This window comes from Leptodactylus fuscus, chromosome 2 (assembly GCF_031893055.1).
Source record: "Leptodactylus fuscus isolate aLepFus1 chromosome 2, aLepFus1.hap2, whole genome shotgun sequence".
NCBI classification, from domain to species: Eukaryota; Metazoa; Chordata; class Amphibia; order Anura; family Leptodactylidae; genus Leptodactylus; species Leptodactylus fuscus.
The window spans coordinates 154246407-154268250 of record NC_134266.1 but is presented as its reverse complement, the minus strand read 5'-3'; the positions used below and the strand labels follow the sequence as shown (position 1 = coordinate 154268250).

Sequence of the window (21844 nt, the reverse complement as noted above, 5' to 3'; positions counted from 1 at the left end):
CCACATTACCCCACATGATATGATGCTGTTTCAGGCTAACTTTATATGTCCAAGCTCCATCCACATGTTAAAGGACAAGACTGGTGATGGATCATGAAGTTTTATGTTTGTTTAATGACAGTAACCTTTATTACAAAATTGTCTGACAACTGTATAAGCAATGCCACCCCTGCTACCTCTTGTGTCACCCCCTCTACCTTATAGATTGTAAGCTCTTGCGAGCAGGGTCCTCAGTCCCATTGTGTGAAATTACAATTTCTTTGAAATGTATTTCTTTGTCTGTATTTGAACCCTACAAATTGTACAGCGCTGCAGAATCTGTTGGCGCTATAGAAATAAAATGTATTATTATTATTATTATTAATAATAATAATAATAATAATAATCTAGGCAGCCAGAACTATGCAGTGTACAGAGCTAGAGGCAGAAGACTCTTTATACTTTGTAATGGACGTGCCTAAGTATTGCAGCTCAGCTACCATTCAGGTGTTGGACCCCTAAAATGTGATATTGATGACCTGTTCTAAGGATAGGTCATGAATTTATTACAAAAATCCTTAAAACCCAGAAGCTCCCCCTAGTGTTTGGCTATAAGTAGTAAAAAATCTTGTCAACTAATTGGGTATGTTAAGAGAATAAAGGGATTTGTAAAAAATTAGCCCTGACACCAAGAACCTATAATATATTTATATTGCTTATATATTTGCTTGTATTGCTAAATATGCGTCCACAAGTAGCAAATATCTCTCATTTTATTAATGTAAAAGCACACAGTTTGTCAAGTCCAAGCTATAACTGCTTCTATCATTGAATTGCAATAAATAATTTGTTTTGGCTTTTAGGATCTCTATTACAGCAGTCCAGCAAAAATAATAGAGCTGATATAATATTTTTCTACTTTAATACATTTTCCCATTGTCACCAAAAGTTGTTGTTTGGTTTTGTGATGACCCCTTGAAGATCTGCCCGTTCCGCTTGAGTACAGAGTGCCAATTTAGACAATCCTTTATTTTTCAGTGTTGATAAAAAAAGAGCAACCTAATCCAAGAAAAAATGTATTGGATAAGAATCTTCCCCTGGGCTGTAACTAAAACATGATTTCCGTTTATTGAGTACAATTGGTGAGATTGCCATCTCAAACCTCTCTCTAGCTGCATTACGTTGGTGAACTGGAACCCTGATAAAGGAGTTTTCTGCTGCAATGACAGGAATTGATTTCCAATTTTCTGTAGAATTACACTATCATTGCTCATGACTCAGGCAATTTAGCTTACATTACAGAAGACATTGTGGGCTGTTCATCATATTGACAACCTGATCTTTGTGCAGTGCATGGATTTTGATGAGATATTGTTGAGTAAATTCATAATAAGTTATTTTCAATTGTAAATTTGGACACTGACAATGTAAATACAGCTTTCTGTGGGAAAAAACCTCACAAACTAGCCAATTACATACTGTATGTCCATAGGTTTCAGTCTGTGGTTCTGTCAGACCATGGAAAACTTGTTGTTTTTCCAGCAACTAAAAACTGTATTCATGTATAGTCGATGTGCATTGATCAGTATGGTGTCAAGAAATTGCAATTCATGTCTGAGAATATTGTAGACACAGACTATCTCAATCCAAACATAGAAACATGCCAGGTAAGGTATCAAAGGTGAATATTCATCTTATGTAATGATTTAGAGGTTTACAGTCACTTAAAGTTTTAAAGGGATTTTGTGAGATTGTATGAAATCTTTCATGTGACCACTGCAACCTATCAGTGGACTCAGTGTGACATGTTACATATCCATTCCTCACACCGCTGCTGGACAGAGGACCAGAGTGGTGGAAGTAGAGAGGTGGGCGAATTTAAAAGATCAATACTTGTTCATTTGTTTATTTTGCACAATTTCCTGTTTGTAAGCAAATTTAATAAATTCATTTTATAAATAATTTGCAATATGATGGAGGAAACTATATAATCATTATTTTTCTTTTACATTTTAGAGCCCAGCTTGCAGTTTCTTCGAGATCACAAAATATTTTACCAACTTGAAAATGAAAGAAGTAGGACAGAAAGAGATGTTTTTCTTTGTGAAGCAAGTGTGCTGCAAACATTCTGTAGGATATCTGAGGTATTCCATATGTATAGATATCGCATATATGTATTTGTGTATAGAAAAAATGGTTTAAAGTGAAACAAATTTTCAGCATTAGGAAAATTACTACAAAAGTCTCTTAACATACTAGGACTGTTAGTCTGGTGCATTATATTTATAAAATAAAATGAAGTAAATACACAAAAGATGGCTATACACCAGTTGAATCGATCGTGAAATCTTAGGCTGAGTTCACATGGGGTATTTTGGTCAGGATTTTGAGGCCGTATCCGCCTCAAAATCCTGACAAAAAAAACGGCTCTCATTGAAATCAATGGGAGACGGTCAGTTTTTTTTTCTGGGAGCCGTTTGTTCCGGTTCCCGGAAAAAAGAACGGACATGCTCATTCTTCAGGCGGAGTCACCATAGTGAATCCGACTGAAGACACTCCCTCTTCCCGACTAGGCCCATTCATTGGTCCTAATCCGGAGCGGAGTGCATGACTGGATGCCGGTGCAGTGCACCAGCATCCAGTCGCAACTACCCGTATTTTGGACTGGAACCTGAGGCGGCTTCCGGTTCCGGACCAAAAAACCCTGTGTGAACCTGGCCTTATGGTGTGCTGAAAGATAGACCAAAATTGTTATCTATTGTTCACATCTGTCTTAGAGGATTACTTATCTGTCAAAAAATGGCAGAAAAAATAATGCAGTGATGGATGGACACAATGATAGAAGCCCAAAGGACACCATTGTATTTAGTGGGATCTATTGGATGCCTCCTATTTGAAAAAAAAAAAGGCTAGGAGAGTCGATCCTAACAAAATGGACATATCAAAAACTACAAATCTTTATTGATACAAAATGTAAAAAGATCCCAATAAATCAAAATAATTGTGCACAGTCATCAAGTACTAGTAAGTCAGTAATAACAAGGCAATGTCAGCCTGAGGTAGAGCTTTTTTGGGTATAATCTCCTATGCGCCTACTCACCCCCCTCACTAACATAAAGCTGAATTGAAAAAATATGTCAGTGGATTGTGCAAAGTAAAAAGCAAAGCTTTTCACAACCAGCTGACTAAAAAAATTATAAAGCAGTCATCACATACAACCATCTGTGTGACAGCCACTCCTAGAAAAGGGTTAAGGAGCACTGCATAAACTCTGGTATGCCTAGTTGCCAAAGTAAGTAGCACTACAAGTCTCTCCTTACAAGCATTAACCCTATCTCCTCTAATAACGCTAAGGAGGACCAGTAATCTGCCTGACGCACATTTCAATAGCCACTATCCTCTATAGCTATCTCATCAGAGGCATAATGATGCAAGAGTACATTCTAACTAAGTGTAGGATATATTATAGCAGCATACCAGAAGATACCCTCCCGCTCCCTCAGGCACTAATGCATGGCCATAAGGGGCCACAGGCAGTGCGGCCTGATAAAGCAGAGAGCCCACCCCCCAAAGTGACACGTCGGCCAATCTCTGAAAAAACAGTTCAGCTGATAACTAAGACCGACAATGAAACAAATCCCTACTATCCCACCATGCCTACACCACTTGCAGCCAATTGATCGTTTTGAGCAGAAACCTCCATCTAGCTTCACACTGTAACCAATTTCTGATCGAAGTCCCCCTCTAGATCAGAAATTGTTACAGCGCAAAGCTAGATGGACTTTTCTGCTCAAAATGATCAAACCATGGGGTCTGAATGAAAATATTTCATTTCCATGCTTCATTTAACCCCCAATTAAGGTAGATTCAGACAAAGGAAAATGGCACTTTATTTGGTGCTGAATTTTCAGCACAGAAAAAAAGCCTCCCATTGACTTCAATGGGTGCTGCTAGCTTCTATTTCCACTAGCGGAGGCCTAGAAGTTTGACCGCCCACGTCGGAAGAAGACGCGTGAAGAGGACGTTCCTGAAGAAGATGGAGGCGTCGCTGGAGAGTTCTCTCGCAGCTTTGGGGACGCCCCCAGTGCTGTTTGAGTGCTGGGGCCAGCCCCCAGTGCTGCGAGAGAACTCATTTTCATATTAATGAAAACCGTGATTTATACCGAACGGTGGCACGGAGAAGACATCTAAAGGTAGGAGAAGAATGGCCTTTCTTAAGGCTATTCCTACATGTCAACGAGAAAGAAATTGATTTTAATGGTAGAATCCCTTTAAAGGTGAACAAACCTCCCTCCTAGACAAAATCCATACCCAGAGAAATAAGTAAAGAAACACTTTATTTTAATAACTATATTATATAATATATATTACATTGCCCGCACTATTGATTCATGAAATAAAAATAAAAGTTTAAAATCATAGATATGCTTTAAGCCAGTATGGAACATATTGATATACAGTAGTTTTCCTTTATCACAAATTAAAGATGTCTTTTTTATGTGTAAAATCTAAATTGTGAAGAATCGTACTTCTGCAGTTCAAAGTAATTCATAAATGCAGAATGTATACTGAAAAAGGAGTGGTATGTTTTAACTTCTGTTTTTCACTGCACAAGGTAATATAACACAAATCCCGAGGCTGTACCATTCTTCTACTGTGAATTCCTTTCCATATTAGCATGCTGTCTTTGTTCTTCATTGTGCAGATGGTTCATTTAGCTGCCAATTAATGTACTCCTCATAAATGTGAGAAAAATGATTCAACAAATGACATAAGATTTCCTATCACTACATCTTCTTAGGCCAAGAGCAACAATTCAGACTCAGGCAGTGTTAATATTACTTCCATCTTTCACTATAAAAGCTCTATTACTTTTGTATGGGATTGTAAGTATGGTAATCAATAAAATTCATAGTTTTATGCAATATATTTGATATAACTTAATAATTTAGATAATGGCCAAAAATATGTCTTAAATATTTTACATAATATGGCATTGTTATGTATACAATATACTCAATCTCATTCATTTACTTTCTAGTGAAGCAGTAAAGAACTGTAAGGCTGGGGCCCCAAGTTGCAGAAACTCCGTTTCTTTCTGTTGCAGATTTTGCTGTGGTTTTGAGCCAAAGCCAGGAGGAGATTGAACAGAATTTATTATTATTATTATTATTATTATTATTATTATTATTATTATTATGGAAGATTTCTATATATTTCCCATTCCTTTTGAAGCCACTCTTAGCTTTGGCTCAAAAAACCAGAGCAAAAACTGCAACAAAAAAAGTTGTGTATCCGCAATGTGGGGCCTTAGCCTAATAGTCTGTTCAGAAGAGAGTGTTTTTTTTTTTTAAAGAGGACCTTTCATCACTTGGGGAACATGCGGTTTTATATACCGCTAGAAAACCGACAGTGCGCTGAATTCAGCGCACTGTCGGCTTTCACGATCTGTACCCCAGGTGAAGAGTTATTGGTACTGGTATCGTAGCTCTTCACCATAAACAGTGCAGGCCAGCTATCTAAAACAGCTGCGATTGGTGTCGCCACTATAGATGCCATGGTGAAACATGAAAGCGGGATCTAAAATGCGCAGATGTAATGGGTGCCACTATGTTTATCTGATCACCACCCTCTAGAACGACACTGGAGGGCAGCGATCAATTGCAATGACAGTTGTGAGCATATTTAAGGCGCCCAGACTTGTCATTACAAGTGAATGGATTTTATTAGTCAGTGCAATGCATTAGTTTTGCATTGTATAGTATGAGCGATCAGACCTTGTAGGGTTCAATGTCCTTAGGGGGTATGAACATAAAAGTAAAAGAAGAAAAATAAAGTTTATAAAAGTATTAAAAATACCCCCCACAAAAGTTCACCACCTTTTCCCTAGATCAAAAATGCCCGACCTATTAAAATATATCCCATTTAATTGATACCACTTGGAAAAACCAAGTGGTATCAATAAAAACATTATCTTTCCCGCATAAAAAGATGCCATGCCCAGCTCTGTACTTTTAAATATGAAAAAATTACAGGTGTCAAAACTAGAGATGAGCGAACAGTGTTCTATCGAACACATGTTCGATCGGATATCAGGGTGTTCGCCATGTTCGAATCGAATCGAACACCGCGTGGTAAAGTGCGCCAAAATTCGATTCCCCTCCCACCTTCCCTGGCGCCTTTTTTGCACCAATAACAGCGCAGGGGAGGTGGGACAGGAACTACGACACCGGGGGCATTGAAAAAAATTCGAAAAAGTCATTGGCTGCCGAAATCAGGTGACCTCCATTTTAGACGAATAGTGGATTTCAAATCCGGGTCATATGAGAATGTGAACTTTGTGACTATGAGACAGGGATAGCTGTACAAGCAGGGGTAGCTAGGGATAACCTTTATTTAGGGGGGAATGTTATTAAAAATAACTTTTTGGGGCTCTATCGGGTGTGTAATTGTGATTTTTGTGAGATAAACTTTTTCCCATAGGGATGCATTGGCCAGCGCTGATTGGCCGAATTCCGTACTCTGGCCAATCAGTGCTGGCCAATGCATTCTATTAGCTTGATGAAGCAGAGTGTGCACAAGGGTTCAAGCGCACCCTCGGCTCTGATGTAGCAGAGCCGAGGCTGCACAAGGGTTCAAGCGCACCCTCGGCTCTGATGTAGGAGAGCTGAGGGTGCACTTGAACCCTTGTGCACCCTCGGCTCTGCTACATCAGAGCCGAGGGTGCGCTTGAACCCTTGTGCACACACTGCTTCATCAAGCTAATAGAATGCATTGGCCAGCGCTGATTGGCCAGAGTACGGAATTCGGCCAATCAGCGCTGGCTCTGCTGGAGGAGGCGGAGTCTAAGATCGCTCCACACCAGTCTCCATTCAGGTCCGACCTTAGACTCCGCCTCCTCCAGCAGAGCCAGCGCTGATTGGCCGAATTCCGTACTCTGGCCAATCAGCACTGGCTAATGCATTGTATTGGCGTGATGACGCAGTGCTGAATGTGTGTGCTTAGCACACACATTCAGCTCTACTTCATCGGGCTAATAGAATGCATTGGCCAATCAGCGCTGGCCAATGCATTCTATTAGCGTGAACTGAGTTTGCACAGGGGTTCTAGTGCACCCTCGGCTCTGCTACATCAGATTGCTACATCTGATGTAGCAGTGCCGAGTGTGCATCAGATGTGTAGTTGAGCAAAACTGACTCAGCACTGCTAAGTCTCTGCATTCGCATAGGAATGCATTGGCCAGCCTTCGGCCAATCAGCACTGGCTCTGCCGGAGGAGGCGGAGTCTAAGGTCGGACCTGAATGGAGACTGGTGTGGAGCGATCTTAGACTCCGCCTCCTCCAGCAGAGCCAGCGCTGATTGGTCGAGTTCCGTACTCTGGCCAATCAGCACTGGCCAATGCATTTCTATGGGGAAAAGTTAGCTTGCGAAAATCGCAAACTGACAGGGATTTCCATGAAATAAAGTGACTTTTATGCCCCCAGACATGCTTCCCCTGCTGTCCCAGTGTCATTCCAGGGTGTTGGTATCATTTCCTGGGGTGTCATAGTGGACTTGGTGACCCTCCAGACACGAATTTGGGTTTCCCCCTTAACGAGTTTATGTTCCCATAGACTATAATGGGGTTCAAAACCCATTCGAACACTCGAACAGTGAGCGGCTGTTCGAATCGAATTTCGAACCTCGAACATTTTAGTGTTCGCTCATCTCTAGTCAAAACAAGTTTTTAATTTTTTAAAAAGTATCAGAATATTACAAATACTATATAAATTTGATATTGCCATGATTGTACTAAATACAGTTAACATGTCAATTTTACCACAATTGCATGACACGCCATAAACATTAAACCCATATGAAATAGGTGCAAATGTGTTTTTTTTTCCCAATTCCACCACATTCTCAATTTTTTTTTTTTTTTTTTGTAATTTAGCTTCTTATGAACAACTGAAGTAGGAGGTTCCAGGTACTAGGACTGCTCTCATCCTAAATGCAGCCTAGAAAACATGATCTACAATATATGTATCATGATCTTTTCCCTTTCGCTGTATACAAATATTAAGGTTTATTAATATACCGTAATTGTCTTTATCCTTGAATCCATTTCTTATATCATAGGCTTTGGAACAGCAAGTTCCGGATATGTTGACTGAAGATACAAAGAAGTATTTCATATTCTCCTGCATATGGTCTTTTGGAGGATGGTTGGATTCTAATGAAAGAACTTTATTTAGCAACTGGTGGAGACATACATTCAGGACTCATACAACGTTTCCTGCAGAAGGCGAAGTAAATTGAAAGCTATATAAGTGTTTAACATGTAGCCTACTTAATGTATGTCATACATAATAGGAACTCTTTAGTGTACAATATATTATTATTAGATATCATAGATGACTCGGAGCTGTGCTCCAAATTTTTCTTATCTTCATTTTGTTACTCATGATCTTCATGACAGAAAATAAAAATGGAGATGTCATTACAATATCTCTGTAGTGCAACATCAAGCTTTTGGCCTGTAGAGCAAGGGATAGAATAGTTTTTTGTGTTAAGGGGTCTTTTATAATTTTCGTATGGAAATGTATTTTGTAACGTAATCTGAACTGTAATAGTTATCATTTATATAACTATAACTTAAAGTGACTTAAACAACTTCACCCTCAACCTCTTTTTAAATGTTTATATATAGCACTATTTATATATGACACTTGTTATATGTTAAGGTGAGTGTGTGCACATACTGTATATGTAATGTATGTGTGCACTGAAGGATGAATCACTGTAAGAGTTAACAGGCCACCTTCCCTAGCAGACAAGCATCATCTTCTAGGAGAGACAATACAACTTGGCACTGGTTTCTTTTGGCAAGGAGTGATCATGTTGAAATGATGTGCCTGCGAATAAGTGTCAGGACCTGTCATCACTACTCAGGAGCATAAATATTTAATCCCAATCGAACGTTTGTTGCTGACAATCCGTATTCAATTTTGCTGCAGGTCTGGGACTATCACATTGACACTGATACGAGACATTTTGTCAGATGGCATGACACACTTTCCTCTTGCTCTGTTAGTCATGGGCAAAGTGTGGCCTCCGAGGCGTTTGTTCCCACAGTACACAGTGAGGTAAAATTTTATGGTGTTCTTATATTTTATGCTGCAATTAGAAATAAAATACTGCTAAATGATTTAACATTCATATGCTATGCTTTCAACTGTGTTACAGGTTGTTAATGTAGGAAATCCTAGGACAATTACATTAAAACTCATACTAATTTGGCAATAAACTCTGCATCATGTCAGTAGGCTTTTTAACTGAGTCATGCATGATGTTAAGGGGGCTGTCCCTAGAGGGCAGCATACAGAGGCCTAATCACATCCTGGAGAATAGATTTGCATATTTTTTATCCAGAATCCCTAGCGGAGCAGGAATGACTTGGAAGTCTCCGTACTGCCTATGTAGGCACACACTCTCCCTAATGTGTATGATTATCCCCTGACCCTGGTCTATAGTCTCACTCTGTATCCCTGCTCTATGCTGAGGAGGTCCAAAAGACCGAAACAGCGCTGTCCATAGCTGGGAATCTGTTCCTTTTGGAATAGAAATACTAATTTGGCAATAAACTCCGCATCATGTCAGTAGGCTTTTTAACTGAGTCATGCATGATGTTAAGGGGGCTGTCCCTAGAGGGCAGCATACAGAGGCACTGTATCACATCCTGGAGAATAGATTTGCATATTTTTTACCCATTAAAATTCAAGTGAAACACTGAATTAATATACTGTAACATATATATTCAAATATAGTGGGGAAATTTAGCTACATTAGCCCAAAGAAAAGGTTCATTTATTGTGGATTTTCTACTATAATTCATTTAGATTTGATGATTGTCTGTATCTCTTTAATGAAATAAGGTGTCATACATGGAACATGTACAGCAGTACATAAGGCTGTACTGTTCCTGAGTATGGAGTCTTATATTTGTTCTGGTATAGACTGAATCTGAAGAGCAGTAGAAATAAAATTATTACCCTTAACAAAAATCTCTATAGTCCTTTGTATTAAATCATAACCTTACAGCGGTACAGTAGTGAGCCCAGGCACCACTATGGGTAACCTCTTACTACTACATATATAGCAGAGATGTAACGTAGTCATATATGCAAATCCTGCCAGATTGACTTAATCAATGGGCATTTGACCTTATGTTTCACACAGCTTGTATATAACATCAGCATCAACATAACAAATGACAATCAAGGTAAAACTAGATTTCTCATTGTTGTAAATTAAAACAAAGTTCTTTTCTTTGCAGCAACTCTTACACCTTTCAAGCTTGTTAATAACATCTGGCTGCCCTGTTCTGTTTGCTGGAGATGCAGGATGTAGCAAATCCATGCTCAGCCAGGAACAACTTAATTCTCTATGTTTGGGTGACGTTGCAGAGATGTCTTACATAAAAATTGCTATTAACAGGTAAAAGAAGACACTTTAAAAATAAATATAAGATCTTTGATATGTGTCTAAAAGCACACAGCTTGATCTAGGAGATGACAAAGGAGCACAATATCCTTCTCTTTTGTGTGTGTTTATGTTTAATTCAGGGAGCACTGTATTACAGTACTAAAATGTCTGCCAGATTATGCTGTGCCTAACAGATGTTTTAAAGCATAGGAATAATAATATGTTGTATTGTTCTGGATGATATGCACAACTGGTTATAATGTAACAAGTAATGAGCAGAACAGCATGTAATATTCTGTGTCCTCTTCTGTGTCATGTCTTAGATGATGCTGTAACATGTAAGGGGTTGCAGCATAGCTACTAAATTCTATTCAGCATTGGTTCTGTTTATTTGTAATATAAACAGTCATAGCCGTAAGTGTTGACACCCCTGAAATTTTTCCAGACTTTTTCCAGGATTTCTCCCAGAAAATATGTTTTGCTATACACATGTACAGTATATTTCCTTTTAATGTATTGGAACAACACAAAAACAAGCAGAGAAAAAAAAAGCAAAAAAAAAAATAATAATTTCACGAAAAACCCCAAAGATAAAAGGACAAAATTATTTGCACCCTCAACTTAATATTTGGTACACACCCTTTAAAAATAACTGAAATTAATCTCTTCCTATAACCATCGACAAGCGTCTTACACCTCTCAACTGGAATTCTGGACCCTTCTTCTTCTGCATACTGCTCGAGGTCTCTCATTTTTGAAGGGCGCCTTCACCCAACAGTTTTAAGATCTCTCCACAGGTGTTCAATAAGATTTAGATCCGTATTAATTGCTGGCCACTTCAGAACTCTCCAGCACTTTGTTTCCATCCATTTCTGGGTGCTTTTTGAAGTTATGTTTGGGGTCATTGTCTTGCTGGAAGACCCATGACTTGAATGCAAACCAAGCTCTCTGACCCTGGGCCCTACATTGCCAACCAAAATCCTTCGGTAATCTTCAGATTTAATGATGCCTGACACACAAATTAAGGAACCCAGTGCCAGAGGCAGCAAAACAATCCAAAAACATCTTTGAACCTCCACATTATTTGACTGTTGGTACTTTGTGCTTTTCTTTGTAGGCTGCATTATGTTTTGGGTAAACAATAGAATGATTTACTTTACCAAAAAGCTCTATCTTGGTCTCTTCTGTCCACAAGAAGTTTTCCCAGAAGGATATTGGCTTACTTACCTACGTTTTGGCAGACTGCAGTCTAGCTTTTTTATGTCTCTGTGTCAACGGTGGGATCCTTCTGCCATAGTGTTTAATTTCATTCAAATGTTGACAGATAGTTTGGGCTGACACTGATGCACCCTGAGCCTGCAGGATGGCTTGAATTTCTTTGGAACTTGATTGGGGCTGTTTATCCTCCATCTGGAATTTCCTGCGTTGCAACATTTTTTCAGTTTTTCTCCTCTTTCCATGTCTAGGGACATTAGCTACAATGGCATGGGTTGCAAACTTCTTGATTATGTTGTACACCATGTACAAAAGAACATCAAGATCTCTGGAGATGGACTTGTAAACTTGAGATTGTTTTTTTTTCCACACTCTTGGTTCTCAAGTCCTCAGACAGTTCTCTTCTCTTCTATCTGTTCTCCAGACACACATTGCAAAGATTGAGTCAACCTCTTCTTTTTATCTTGTTTCAGGTGTGATTTTTATATTGCTCACACCTGTTACTTGCCACAGGTGAGTTTGAATGAGCATCACATGCTTGAAATAAAGTTATTTACCCACAATTTTAAAAAGGTGCCAACAATTTTGTCCGGCCAATTTTTGGATTTTTGTGTGAAATTATGTCCAATTTGCCATTTTTTTTCTCAGTTTTTTTGTTTTGTTCAAATACACACACAGGATAAAAACATATCTATAAAAATGTGTAATTGCAATAATATTCTGGAAGAAATAATTCATTTTCTGGAAAAATGTCAGGGGTGCCAACACTCATGGCCATTACTGTACATTCAACCTGTACTTTGAGTATTTGGTTAAGAATAATTATATGCTTCTAGAAGAAAGGTAGTAATATACACAAGACTTTGTTTTTTAGCTTGTTTACTTTGTGTAAAGTCAAATATCAGGTAGAGTATTTACTGTTGCCAAAACAAAAAGATGCCATTTTTGAAACAAGCATGGTACTTTGCCATGTACTAGCAGGGGAAGAAAAAAAAATCTAATTTTTATCCTACATATGGAGGCTCAATATCTCTCCATTTTGTTTTGTCAGGTTTCTATTGGTTTCTAATAAGTAACCGTCAATGTTATTCTGCCAGGTTTATAAAAAAAAAAAAAAAAAAAAGACAAAAACAGATTGAGGCTGAGACCCCACATTGCGGAAACACTGCTTTCTTTGTTGCAGATTTTGCTGTGTTTTTTTTTTTTTTTTTTTAATCAAAATTTTATTTTCAAAATATAGGGGAACAAGGGGTACAGAAAGGAAAACTGGGAATAGCAAGTCAAACAGAGCATACATCCAACATATCGACCCATAACAATGCATAAACAGGGTCGGCTAATGCAAGATATAACAGTCACAAAATATGTATGGTATCTAGGGTAGGACAGGAGACAAGAAGGAGGGAGAGGTAGAGGGGAGAAACAGCGGGGAGAAAGAAAACAAGAAAAAGAGCTAAGAAAGGAGTAGATTAGGCAAGCAGAAAAGAGAGAAAGAAAGAGAGAAGTGGGGGAAGATGACCGAGTCAGAATTTGTGAACTAACCAAGGGGTCCAAACTTTCAGGTATGTATCATGAGTGCGGGAGGACCAGCTAAGCAGTTCTTCAAAGCGGTTGATTTGGTGAACTTTCTCCTTCCAGAGTGACAAAGACGGAGAAACAGTTTGCATCCATAAAAGAGGGATGAGAGACTTAGCAGCAGCAATAAGGTGAGTTATCAATTTGTCTTTAGAGGGATTGTAGGCCTGCGAGGGTTTATGTAGGAAAATCATTTCAGGAGTCAAGGTGAAGAAGGGGTAGCTCATGGCTCTGATCTGCGTTTGAACGGCATTCCAGAAAGGAGATACAATAGGGCAAGACCACCACAAATGCAAGTAGGAGCCAGGGCCTGACAAACATCTCCAACATCTGTCAGTTGACGAGAGCTTCCGTTTGTGTAACCATTCCGGTGTGTGGTACCATCTCGTTAGTAACTTGTAACTATTTTCCTGGAGACGGACGCATGGGGAGAAGCCATGAGAGGTACACAGAGCTGTATCGATTTCTTCCATGGTCAGAGAGATATTAAGTTCACGTTCCCAAGCGGAGATAAAGGAAGGCTTGCAGGATTTGGCCGGGTCAACAAAACTGTGCATAAAGTGGGAGACTTTGCGTAGCATTGATGTCTTGGACACCAACAGTTTCTCAAATTCAGTTAGACAGGTGCGGAGGGAGAAACGGTGCTGGAGAGCAGTAAAAATCGTGTTAAGATGTCGTTCATGTAGGAAGTTTAGGGGAAAGCCCGTTAACAGTTGACGAATTTCAGGTAGTGGCAGCAATCCTGTCTGGGAGCAAATATCCAATAAAGTATGAGAACCAAATTTGTTCCATAGAGGTGCATAAGCAGACTCCTCCAGACCTAGTAGACGCGGGATTAGGGAGAGGGGTAGCAAAGGCGAGGGCTGAGGCATAAGATCATCGATTAGGGCAGACCAGGCAACGGAGGTATCCGGAAGCAAGGAAGATACAGCGTTCTGCAATCCTGACCGTTTATGCGGGAACCACAAGGTAGCACCCAGGGACACAGACAAGCCATGCTGAAGCAGGATTGCAGGTAACTTAGAAGTGAGAGGGAGCGCTAGGTCTGCCCACCAGTTGAGGCGGATAGCTGCGTGATATTTGGAAACATCGGGCAGACCCATGCCCCCTTGTCGTTTTGGTTTAGTGATTTGAGTCCAGGACACGCGAGGCGGCTTGCCCCTCCAAATGAATCTTGAGAACATGCTTCTTAAGGACTTGAAAAAGGAGGAGGGAATGGAGATTGGTAACATGGCCAGTTTGTACAGGATCTTTGGAAATAGAAAAGTCTTTATAAGGTTTTTCCTGCCAAACCACGACAATGGAAGATCCTCATAATTGCGCAAAGAGAGTTTCAAGTCGTCCAATAATGGGAGGAAGTTGGCTGAATACAAGGACTCAATGGAAGATGTCAGACGTATGCCCAGGTATTTAAGAGACGAATGTGACCATAAGAAAGGAGTGGCTTGTTTCAGAACAGCAACAGACGATGGAGTTAGCGTAACATTCAAGACTTCAGACTTAGAAAAGTTGGCCTTATAGCCCGATAAGTGACCATAGTGAGTCAGAATATCCATTAAGGCAGGGAGGCCCGATTCTGGGTTGGACACAACGAACATGACATCATCTGCATAAGCCGTTGCATGAATTGAGGCGTCACCAATCGTCACTCCAGAAACTCTCTCATCTTGGCGAACTGCTTGTAGAAGAGATTCCAGGACTAGGACAAACAAAGTTGGTGAGAGTGGGCATCCTTGCCTGGTTCCATTTGCTATAGAGAAGCTCTGTGAGAGAATGCCATTGACTTTCAGGCGGGCCGATGGGGCAGCATATAGGGTAAGTATGGCAGCAATGAACTGTGCGGGAAGGCCAAACCTGTGCAGTGCAGCAGACATAAAATCCCAGGCAACTCGATCAAATGCCTTTTCGGCGTCAACTCCCAACAATACAAGAGGAAGGTTACGTTCATGGGCCATGTATATGAGCGGCAGCAGTTTTGCTGTATTGTGGCGGCCTTCTCTCCCCAAAACAAAACCAGCCTGTTCGTCTCTGACTAACGAGGGTACGAAGGGCTGAAGGCGATTGGCCAGAACTTTGGCCCATATCTTGACATCTACATTGAGTAACGAAATGGGCCGGTAGCTGCCACACTCAGATAGGTCCTTACCTTCTTTGGGAATAAGCACAATATGAGCCTCTTGGGTTTGTCGGGTAAAACTGGAGCCATTAAGGAGAGAGTTGCAAAGAAGGGAAAGTTGGGGGGACAGGATCTGCGAAAATTTCTTATAATATTGGAGAGGTAGGCCATCAGGGCCAGGGCTTTTTCCCTTAGTGAATGTCTTAAGTACATCCGACACTTCTTCAAGAGAGACAGGGGAGATCAGTGATGCAGCCGAGTCTGTAGTTAAACGGGGTAAGGAAAGATCCTCCAGGAAGCGTCGAATTTCGGACTGTCTCTCAAAACCGGGGGGCGAAGTATCGGCCAGATTATAGAGACCGGAATAAAAGGAGACAAAGGCATCAGCGATGTCGTCGGTAGTTGTACAAATCTTGCCACTAGGGGTTTTCACCTTAGAGATGAAGGATTTCATCCTCTCTTTTCGTATCATATTAGCCATGAGCTTCCCACCCTTATCTCCATGGGCATATAGGAGTTTCTGGAAATGTAGGTGGCGTTTTGCAGCCTTATAGTTGAGGACCGTCAGTAGTCTTTCCCTCAAAGCAATCAGTTCCGCCTGTGAAGCCAGTAATCGGGATTTTTTGTGTGATCGCTCAATACGAGAGATCTGGCAAAGTAAATCATCCACTTCCTTTTGACGCTCTTTCTTGACTTTAGTAGCAACAGAAAGGAGCCTACCCCTGATAAAAGCCTTGTGAGCCTCCCAAACTGTCGTGAAGGCGATCTCAGGAGAAGTGTTGAGGGTAAAATACTCCTGCAATTGTTCAGAGAGGGACTTGGTGATGTCAACGGAGTCCAGAAGAGTTTCGTTCAGCCTCCAAGTCCAGTCGGGTCTGGGAATATGCGCCAGCTTGAAAGTAAACCTAACAGGTGCATGATCCGACACAGTAATAGAGCTAATCGTGGAGGAGAGTACACTAGGCAGGGCAGATTTAGAAATGAACAGGTAGTCTAATCTGTGATAAGAACCAGTGGGGACAGAGTAAAAAGTGTAGTCCTTGACAGTGGGATGTTGCAGTCTCCAAACATCCACTAAGTTAAGGTCCCCCAAGGTGAGCAGAATCTTCTTTATCGCCCTCTGAGAAAAAGGTTGGTATGAAGAAGAGGAGTCCAGGGTATAATCGAATGAGATGTTGAGGTCACCTCCCAATATAACTGTCCCTTCAGCAAAGAGGCTTAAAGTCTGTAAAGCTGCTAGGAGCCAGGCTATTTGGCCCTTATTAGGTGCGTAAAAGTTTGCCAGTGTGAAAGTATGCAATGCTACCGATCCTTTAAGAAGCAGCAGTCTACCCTCATTTTTTTTTTTTTTTTTTTTTTTTTTTAGCCAAAGCCAGCAGTGGTTTGAGCACAAGGTAATAAATCTAAGCATTTGCTAAGTATTTCCTATTCCTATTGTAGCCATTCATGTCTTTGGCTCTAAAAACCACAGCAAATTCTGCAACAACAAAAAAAAAAAAAAAAAAAAAAAAAAAAAGCTGCGTTTCCACAACTTGGGGTCTTAGCCTAAGGGTAGCAGCACATGACCGTATTTCACCCGTGATTTACTGGCTTGAACTTCAAGGTGGGAGTGGGACTCCCAGCATCCTAGTTATCTATGATGTTAGGAGTGTCTGTCTCCCACCAACATACTGTCCTGTACAGTGTTTTAGGAACTGCAGTAGAAACACTGTGGCAAAAAAACGCACTGTTTTACATTAACTGGAAAGTGCATTTGAGTCTGCCTAATTCCATCCACGCATTGCAGAAAAAATTTGCAACGGAAATGCTGGGGTATCACAAATCGTTTGTGTTTTTGCAAATCACATCATGTCAATTATATTTATGCAAATTCTGGTGTTTTTCGTATAGGTATAAGAGAAGCCGAAAGTCAGCAGAGGAAAACTCTGCAGACTTTCTGAGAAAAATGCAGATTTTGCTGCAGTTTTTTGAGCCAAAGCCAGGAGTGGAAGTATAAGTACATTAATTTTGTAGCCATTCATGACTTTGGCTGTATCTGCAACAAAAAGAAGCTGTGTTTTCACTATGTGGGGCTGCCGAAGGTAAAAAAGGGTCTTTAGATTGTATATGGTTTAGAAAACCCATTTATCTGAATATCCTAATTCAAATATCCTATTAGAGGAGTGATTAGGATAGCACCACACAGTGACTGCAGTGTAGCACTGGCTTCATTGCACACAGTGAATGTTGCTGTGACTGTGACACAATGGTTGCAAAAAAATCTATCATGTTTGGATTTTTTGCAACAATTTTGTCACAGCTGTGGCAATTTGACTGCATTCACTTTCAATAACAACAAGGCTTTGTTCAACAATGAGCTTTGCCTGTGCAACAAGTGTGGGAGTCAAAATCATCATGTATCTCTATTCTTAAAGGGGCTCTATCATTGGGAAAAGTCAATTTTAGCTAAGCACATACTTGCATAGCCTTTACAAAAGGCTATTCCATGTGTATCTTTTGTATGGAAATTGCCTCAGTAGTTTTTGAATAAGTCCTTTTTTTTATTCATATGCTAATTAGCCTTCTCCATGCACCCGGAAGTGTGTGGGATCACTGTCTGTTTTATGTGTGTGTGAGAGCAGGGAGATGAGTCATCAGCACAGCAGCCTCTCTGCTCTCATACACATAGAGAAGAGAGGGTGCACGATGAGACTTCCTGAGTGCATGGAGAAGCCTAATAAGCATATGCATAGAAACTGACTTATTCAAAAAACTACTGAGGCAATTTACATACAAAAGGTAAGTGTAGAATAGCCTTTCTAAAGGCAATGCAAGTATGTGCTTAGCTAAAAATGACTTTTCCCAATGATAGAGCCCCTTTAAAGTTAACTATGTTGTTCAGATCTCTTATTAATTATTCAAAGTAGATATTGACTTTTAAGGCAGTCTATTCATTTCAAAGCTCACAGATTAATCCTTCATTTTCTGTGTGGTGGCGCTGCAGAGGAATGAAATACTTGTTATAAGGTTCTCTGGATTCCCGTAGCAGGACTCTCTATGATCAGGAAAAAGAGATTGCCAAAAAGCAAACACTCCCCTTTAAATATAATCTTACAGCAATGTAGGTTTGATCAGACATGCTTTGAATATGAATAGAAATTGCACTTCTTAAAAAATATTTATCATTTTTGTACCACTGAAACGTTAATGCTTCCCTAGTGAGATCTGAGAAAAAAAACTTGTACGTTCAATTTAGCATGATCCAGAAAAGTCTGTAAATCATGCAAATGTACTTTCAGGAATGATAGACTGCTGATAATTGCTGGCTTATTAGGCATTGTTGTAATTGCAGACAGTACATATCCTTGTACTTTGCATATTTATTTTCTAGTTCTACGGATCCTCGGAGACTATGGGGATGTTTAAAAGACCGATTAGAATGGCGACATGGCACATTGCATGCACCAGCAGGAAACAAGAAATTGTTATGTTTGCTTGATGACCTCAACCTTGCTAAGGTGATTACTTTATACTCAGGAGACTAGACTAGGCAGCCTATTATTGTAAATTAGTTTGGAAGACCTGTCTTGCTGTGGCAAATCAAAAGCACATTTTATAAATGTGGTGCTTGCAAGGTTAAACATTGTGCAGAGCAGATGTACAAGCGGTGACTTAAGGCTAAGTGCATTGGAATATATTCATTGTAAATGTTTGGAGGCTTAGCTTGAATGTCACCCCGTAAAACTGGTGTATTTATTTATATCTTTGGAAATGCATTGATCTCAATGTGCAATGTATGTGGAATTAGACAATAAAGTCTGTAATTCAACCTTAAATCGTTACTAAACTTTCAAACAACTGTTGATTTTCTGGAAGTATTTGTGTTATTAATATATTTTGTTATATACTTTATTAACAAGTTTTGTCTCCTTTCTGTAAAATCCTGCATTTTTCACTCTTCCTCTTGCTTCTGTATTGAGAGTTGTTTCTGCCTCTCATTGAATGTTACTGTGTACTGGTGTATGGACTGTGTAGTGTAGAGAGAATGAAGATGGGTGCCATATGAAAGAGGAGTGCTATCTAAATTATTTCCAGAGATACCACTGGTTGAAAACAGATTCAGGATTGGGATTTTTATATATTATATATTATACAGTTGCACATAAATATCCTACTCCCAACTGTGTTTTCAATAATATCATCTTTGGAAACAATTTCGATAGCACTGCACTTAGCAGTGTTATAAAAAAGAATCTCTTCTTTCATTTCACACAAAAACCAAGTTTGTACATTTTATAATGTCTGAGGTTTAACTGTTTGACCCTCTCCTACCCTCATTTTCTCAACATGCTACATAGCCCCTTACTCCCATTCAGTGACAGGCAGAAACAATGGGAAAAGTGAAAAAAATGCAGGATTTCACAGAAAGGAGAAAATGGAAATCTGAATATATGTCTACGCAAATAAGGTCTAAGGGAGCCTGCACATGGAGTTTACGCTCGCTCATTCTGAACGTAAAACTGGTTCAGAGTGAGTAGCGTAAAAAACAGATCCCATTAACTTGAATGGGTGCTGGCATAAGCGCGTATCACATTGAAAGCAATAGGTAAAAAAACCCCTCTCATTGATTTCAATGGGGAGTGTGAAGGCTCCCTTACGTTCAGAATGAGCGAGCGCAAACTCCGTGTGCAGGCTCCCTAAACCTGTTTTTCATTTTGCACATTCTTTTGTCATTCTATAGCGTATATAAACAAACAAACAAATTTGCATATGTTGATATCAGGTTTGAAAAGCTTAGAAGTTGACTTTTCAGCAAAAATGTCAGAGGCACTACAGGAAAGGTCATTACATGATGATAAACATGCTGCAGCCAGTTAAGTTTGGAAAAAACACCTGAAGCTAGGTTCACACCTGCGTTCAGGTTTCTATTCGGGGGGAAGGAGGGGGGGGGGTTGGGGGTCCACTTGGGTTACTTGCTGGACTTTTCTAATTTTTTTAATTGGGTTCAGGGACAGAAACCCCAAATGTATAGCAAACTGTAGTGTGAACCTAGCCTATCAGTTATTTTCCAGTTTGTAGTATCTGGTGACTTTATGAGCAGGTGTGAGAGCAAGGCAGTGAGTGGACAATGATATTCCCTAGAGCAGCCTTCATAGCTCTGTTGGCAGAATACTAGCACTGTTTACAGCAAAGTTCTGATGTTCCTGTACTTTCTACATTAACTGTATTGGCTTTATTTTAATGATACTGGTCAGTAAATAGGGAGCTATTCTCATAACCGTTGTTTTAGATGTTTTTCACAGTCATTTCGCTCCACTATCATGTATATATATATATATACACTCACCGGCCACTTTATTAGGTACACCATGCTAGTAACGGGTTGGACCCCCTTTTGCCTTCAGAACTGCCTCAATTCTTCATGGCATAGATTCAACAAGGTGCTGGAAGCATTCCTCAGAGATTTTGGTCCATATTGACATGATGGCATCACACAGTTGCCGCAGATTTGTCGGCTGCACATCCATGATGCGAATCTCCCGTTCCACCACATCCCAAAGATGCTCTATTGGATTGAGATCTGGTGACTGTGGAGGCCATTGGAGTACAGTGAACTCATTGTCATGTTCAAGAAACCAGTCTGAGATGATTCCAGCTTTATGACATGGCGCATTATCCTGCTGAAAGTAGCCATCAGATGTTGGGTACATTGTGGTCATAAAGGGATGGACATGGTCAGCAACAATACTCAGGTAGGCTTTGGCGTTGCAACGATGCTCAATTGGTACCAAGGGGCCCAAAGAGTGCCAAGAAAATATTCCCCACACCATGACACCACCACCACCAGCCTGAACCGTTGATACAAGGCAGGATGGATCCATGCTTTCATGTTGTTGACGCCAAATTCTGACCCTACCATCCGAATGTCGCAGCAGAAATCGAGACTCATCAGACCAAAACGTTTTTCCAATCTTCAATTGTCCAATTTCGATGAGCTTGTGCAAATTGTAGCCTCAGTTTCCTGTTCTTAGCTGAAAGGAGTGGCACCCGCTGTGGTCTTCTGCTGCTGTAGCCCATCTGCCTCAAAGTTCGACGTACTGTGCATTCAGAGATGCTCTTCTGGCTACCTTGGTTGTAACGGGTGGCTATTTGAGTCACTGTTGCCTTTCTATCAGCTCGAACCAGTCTGGCCATTCTCCTCTGACCTCTGGCATCAACAACGCATTTCCGCCCACAGAACTGCCGCTCACTGGATGTTTTTTCTTTTTCGGACCATTCTCTGTAAACCCTAGAGATGGTTGTGCGTGAAAATCCCAGTAGATCAGCAGTTTCTGAAATACTTAGACCAGCCCTTCTGGCACCAACAACCATGCCACGTTCAAAGGCACTCAAATCACCTTTCTTCCCCATACTGATGCTCGGTTTGAACTTCAGGAGATTGTCTTGACCATGTCTACATGCCTAAATGCACTGAGTTGCCGCCATGTGATTGGCTGATTAGAAATTAAGTGTTAA

General features: G+C 40.3%; 1 protein-coding gene across 1 annotated transcript in view; it reads left to right on the top strand.

Moving 5' to 3' along the window:
* Nucleotides 1–21844, top strand: part of LOC142194092 (uncharacterized) — a 412519-nt gene that overhangs the window by 191916 nt on the left and 198759 nt on the right. Inside the window, exons 53-57 of the mRNA XM_075263119.1 lie at nt 1996–2123; nt 8098–8268; nt 8976–9104; nt 10295–10455; nt 18720–18846. Coding sequence (XP_075119220.1) covers nt 1996–2123; nt 8098–8268; nt 8976–9104; nt 10295–10455; nt 18720–18846 — 716 coding nt within the window. The remainder of the gene's footprint in view (nt 1–1995; nt 2124–8097; nt 8269–8975; nt 9105–10294; nt 10456–18719; nt 18847–21844) is intronic.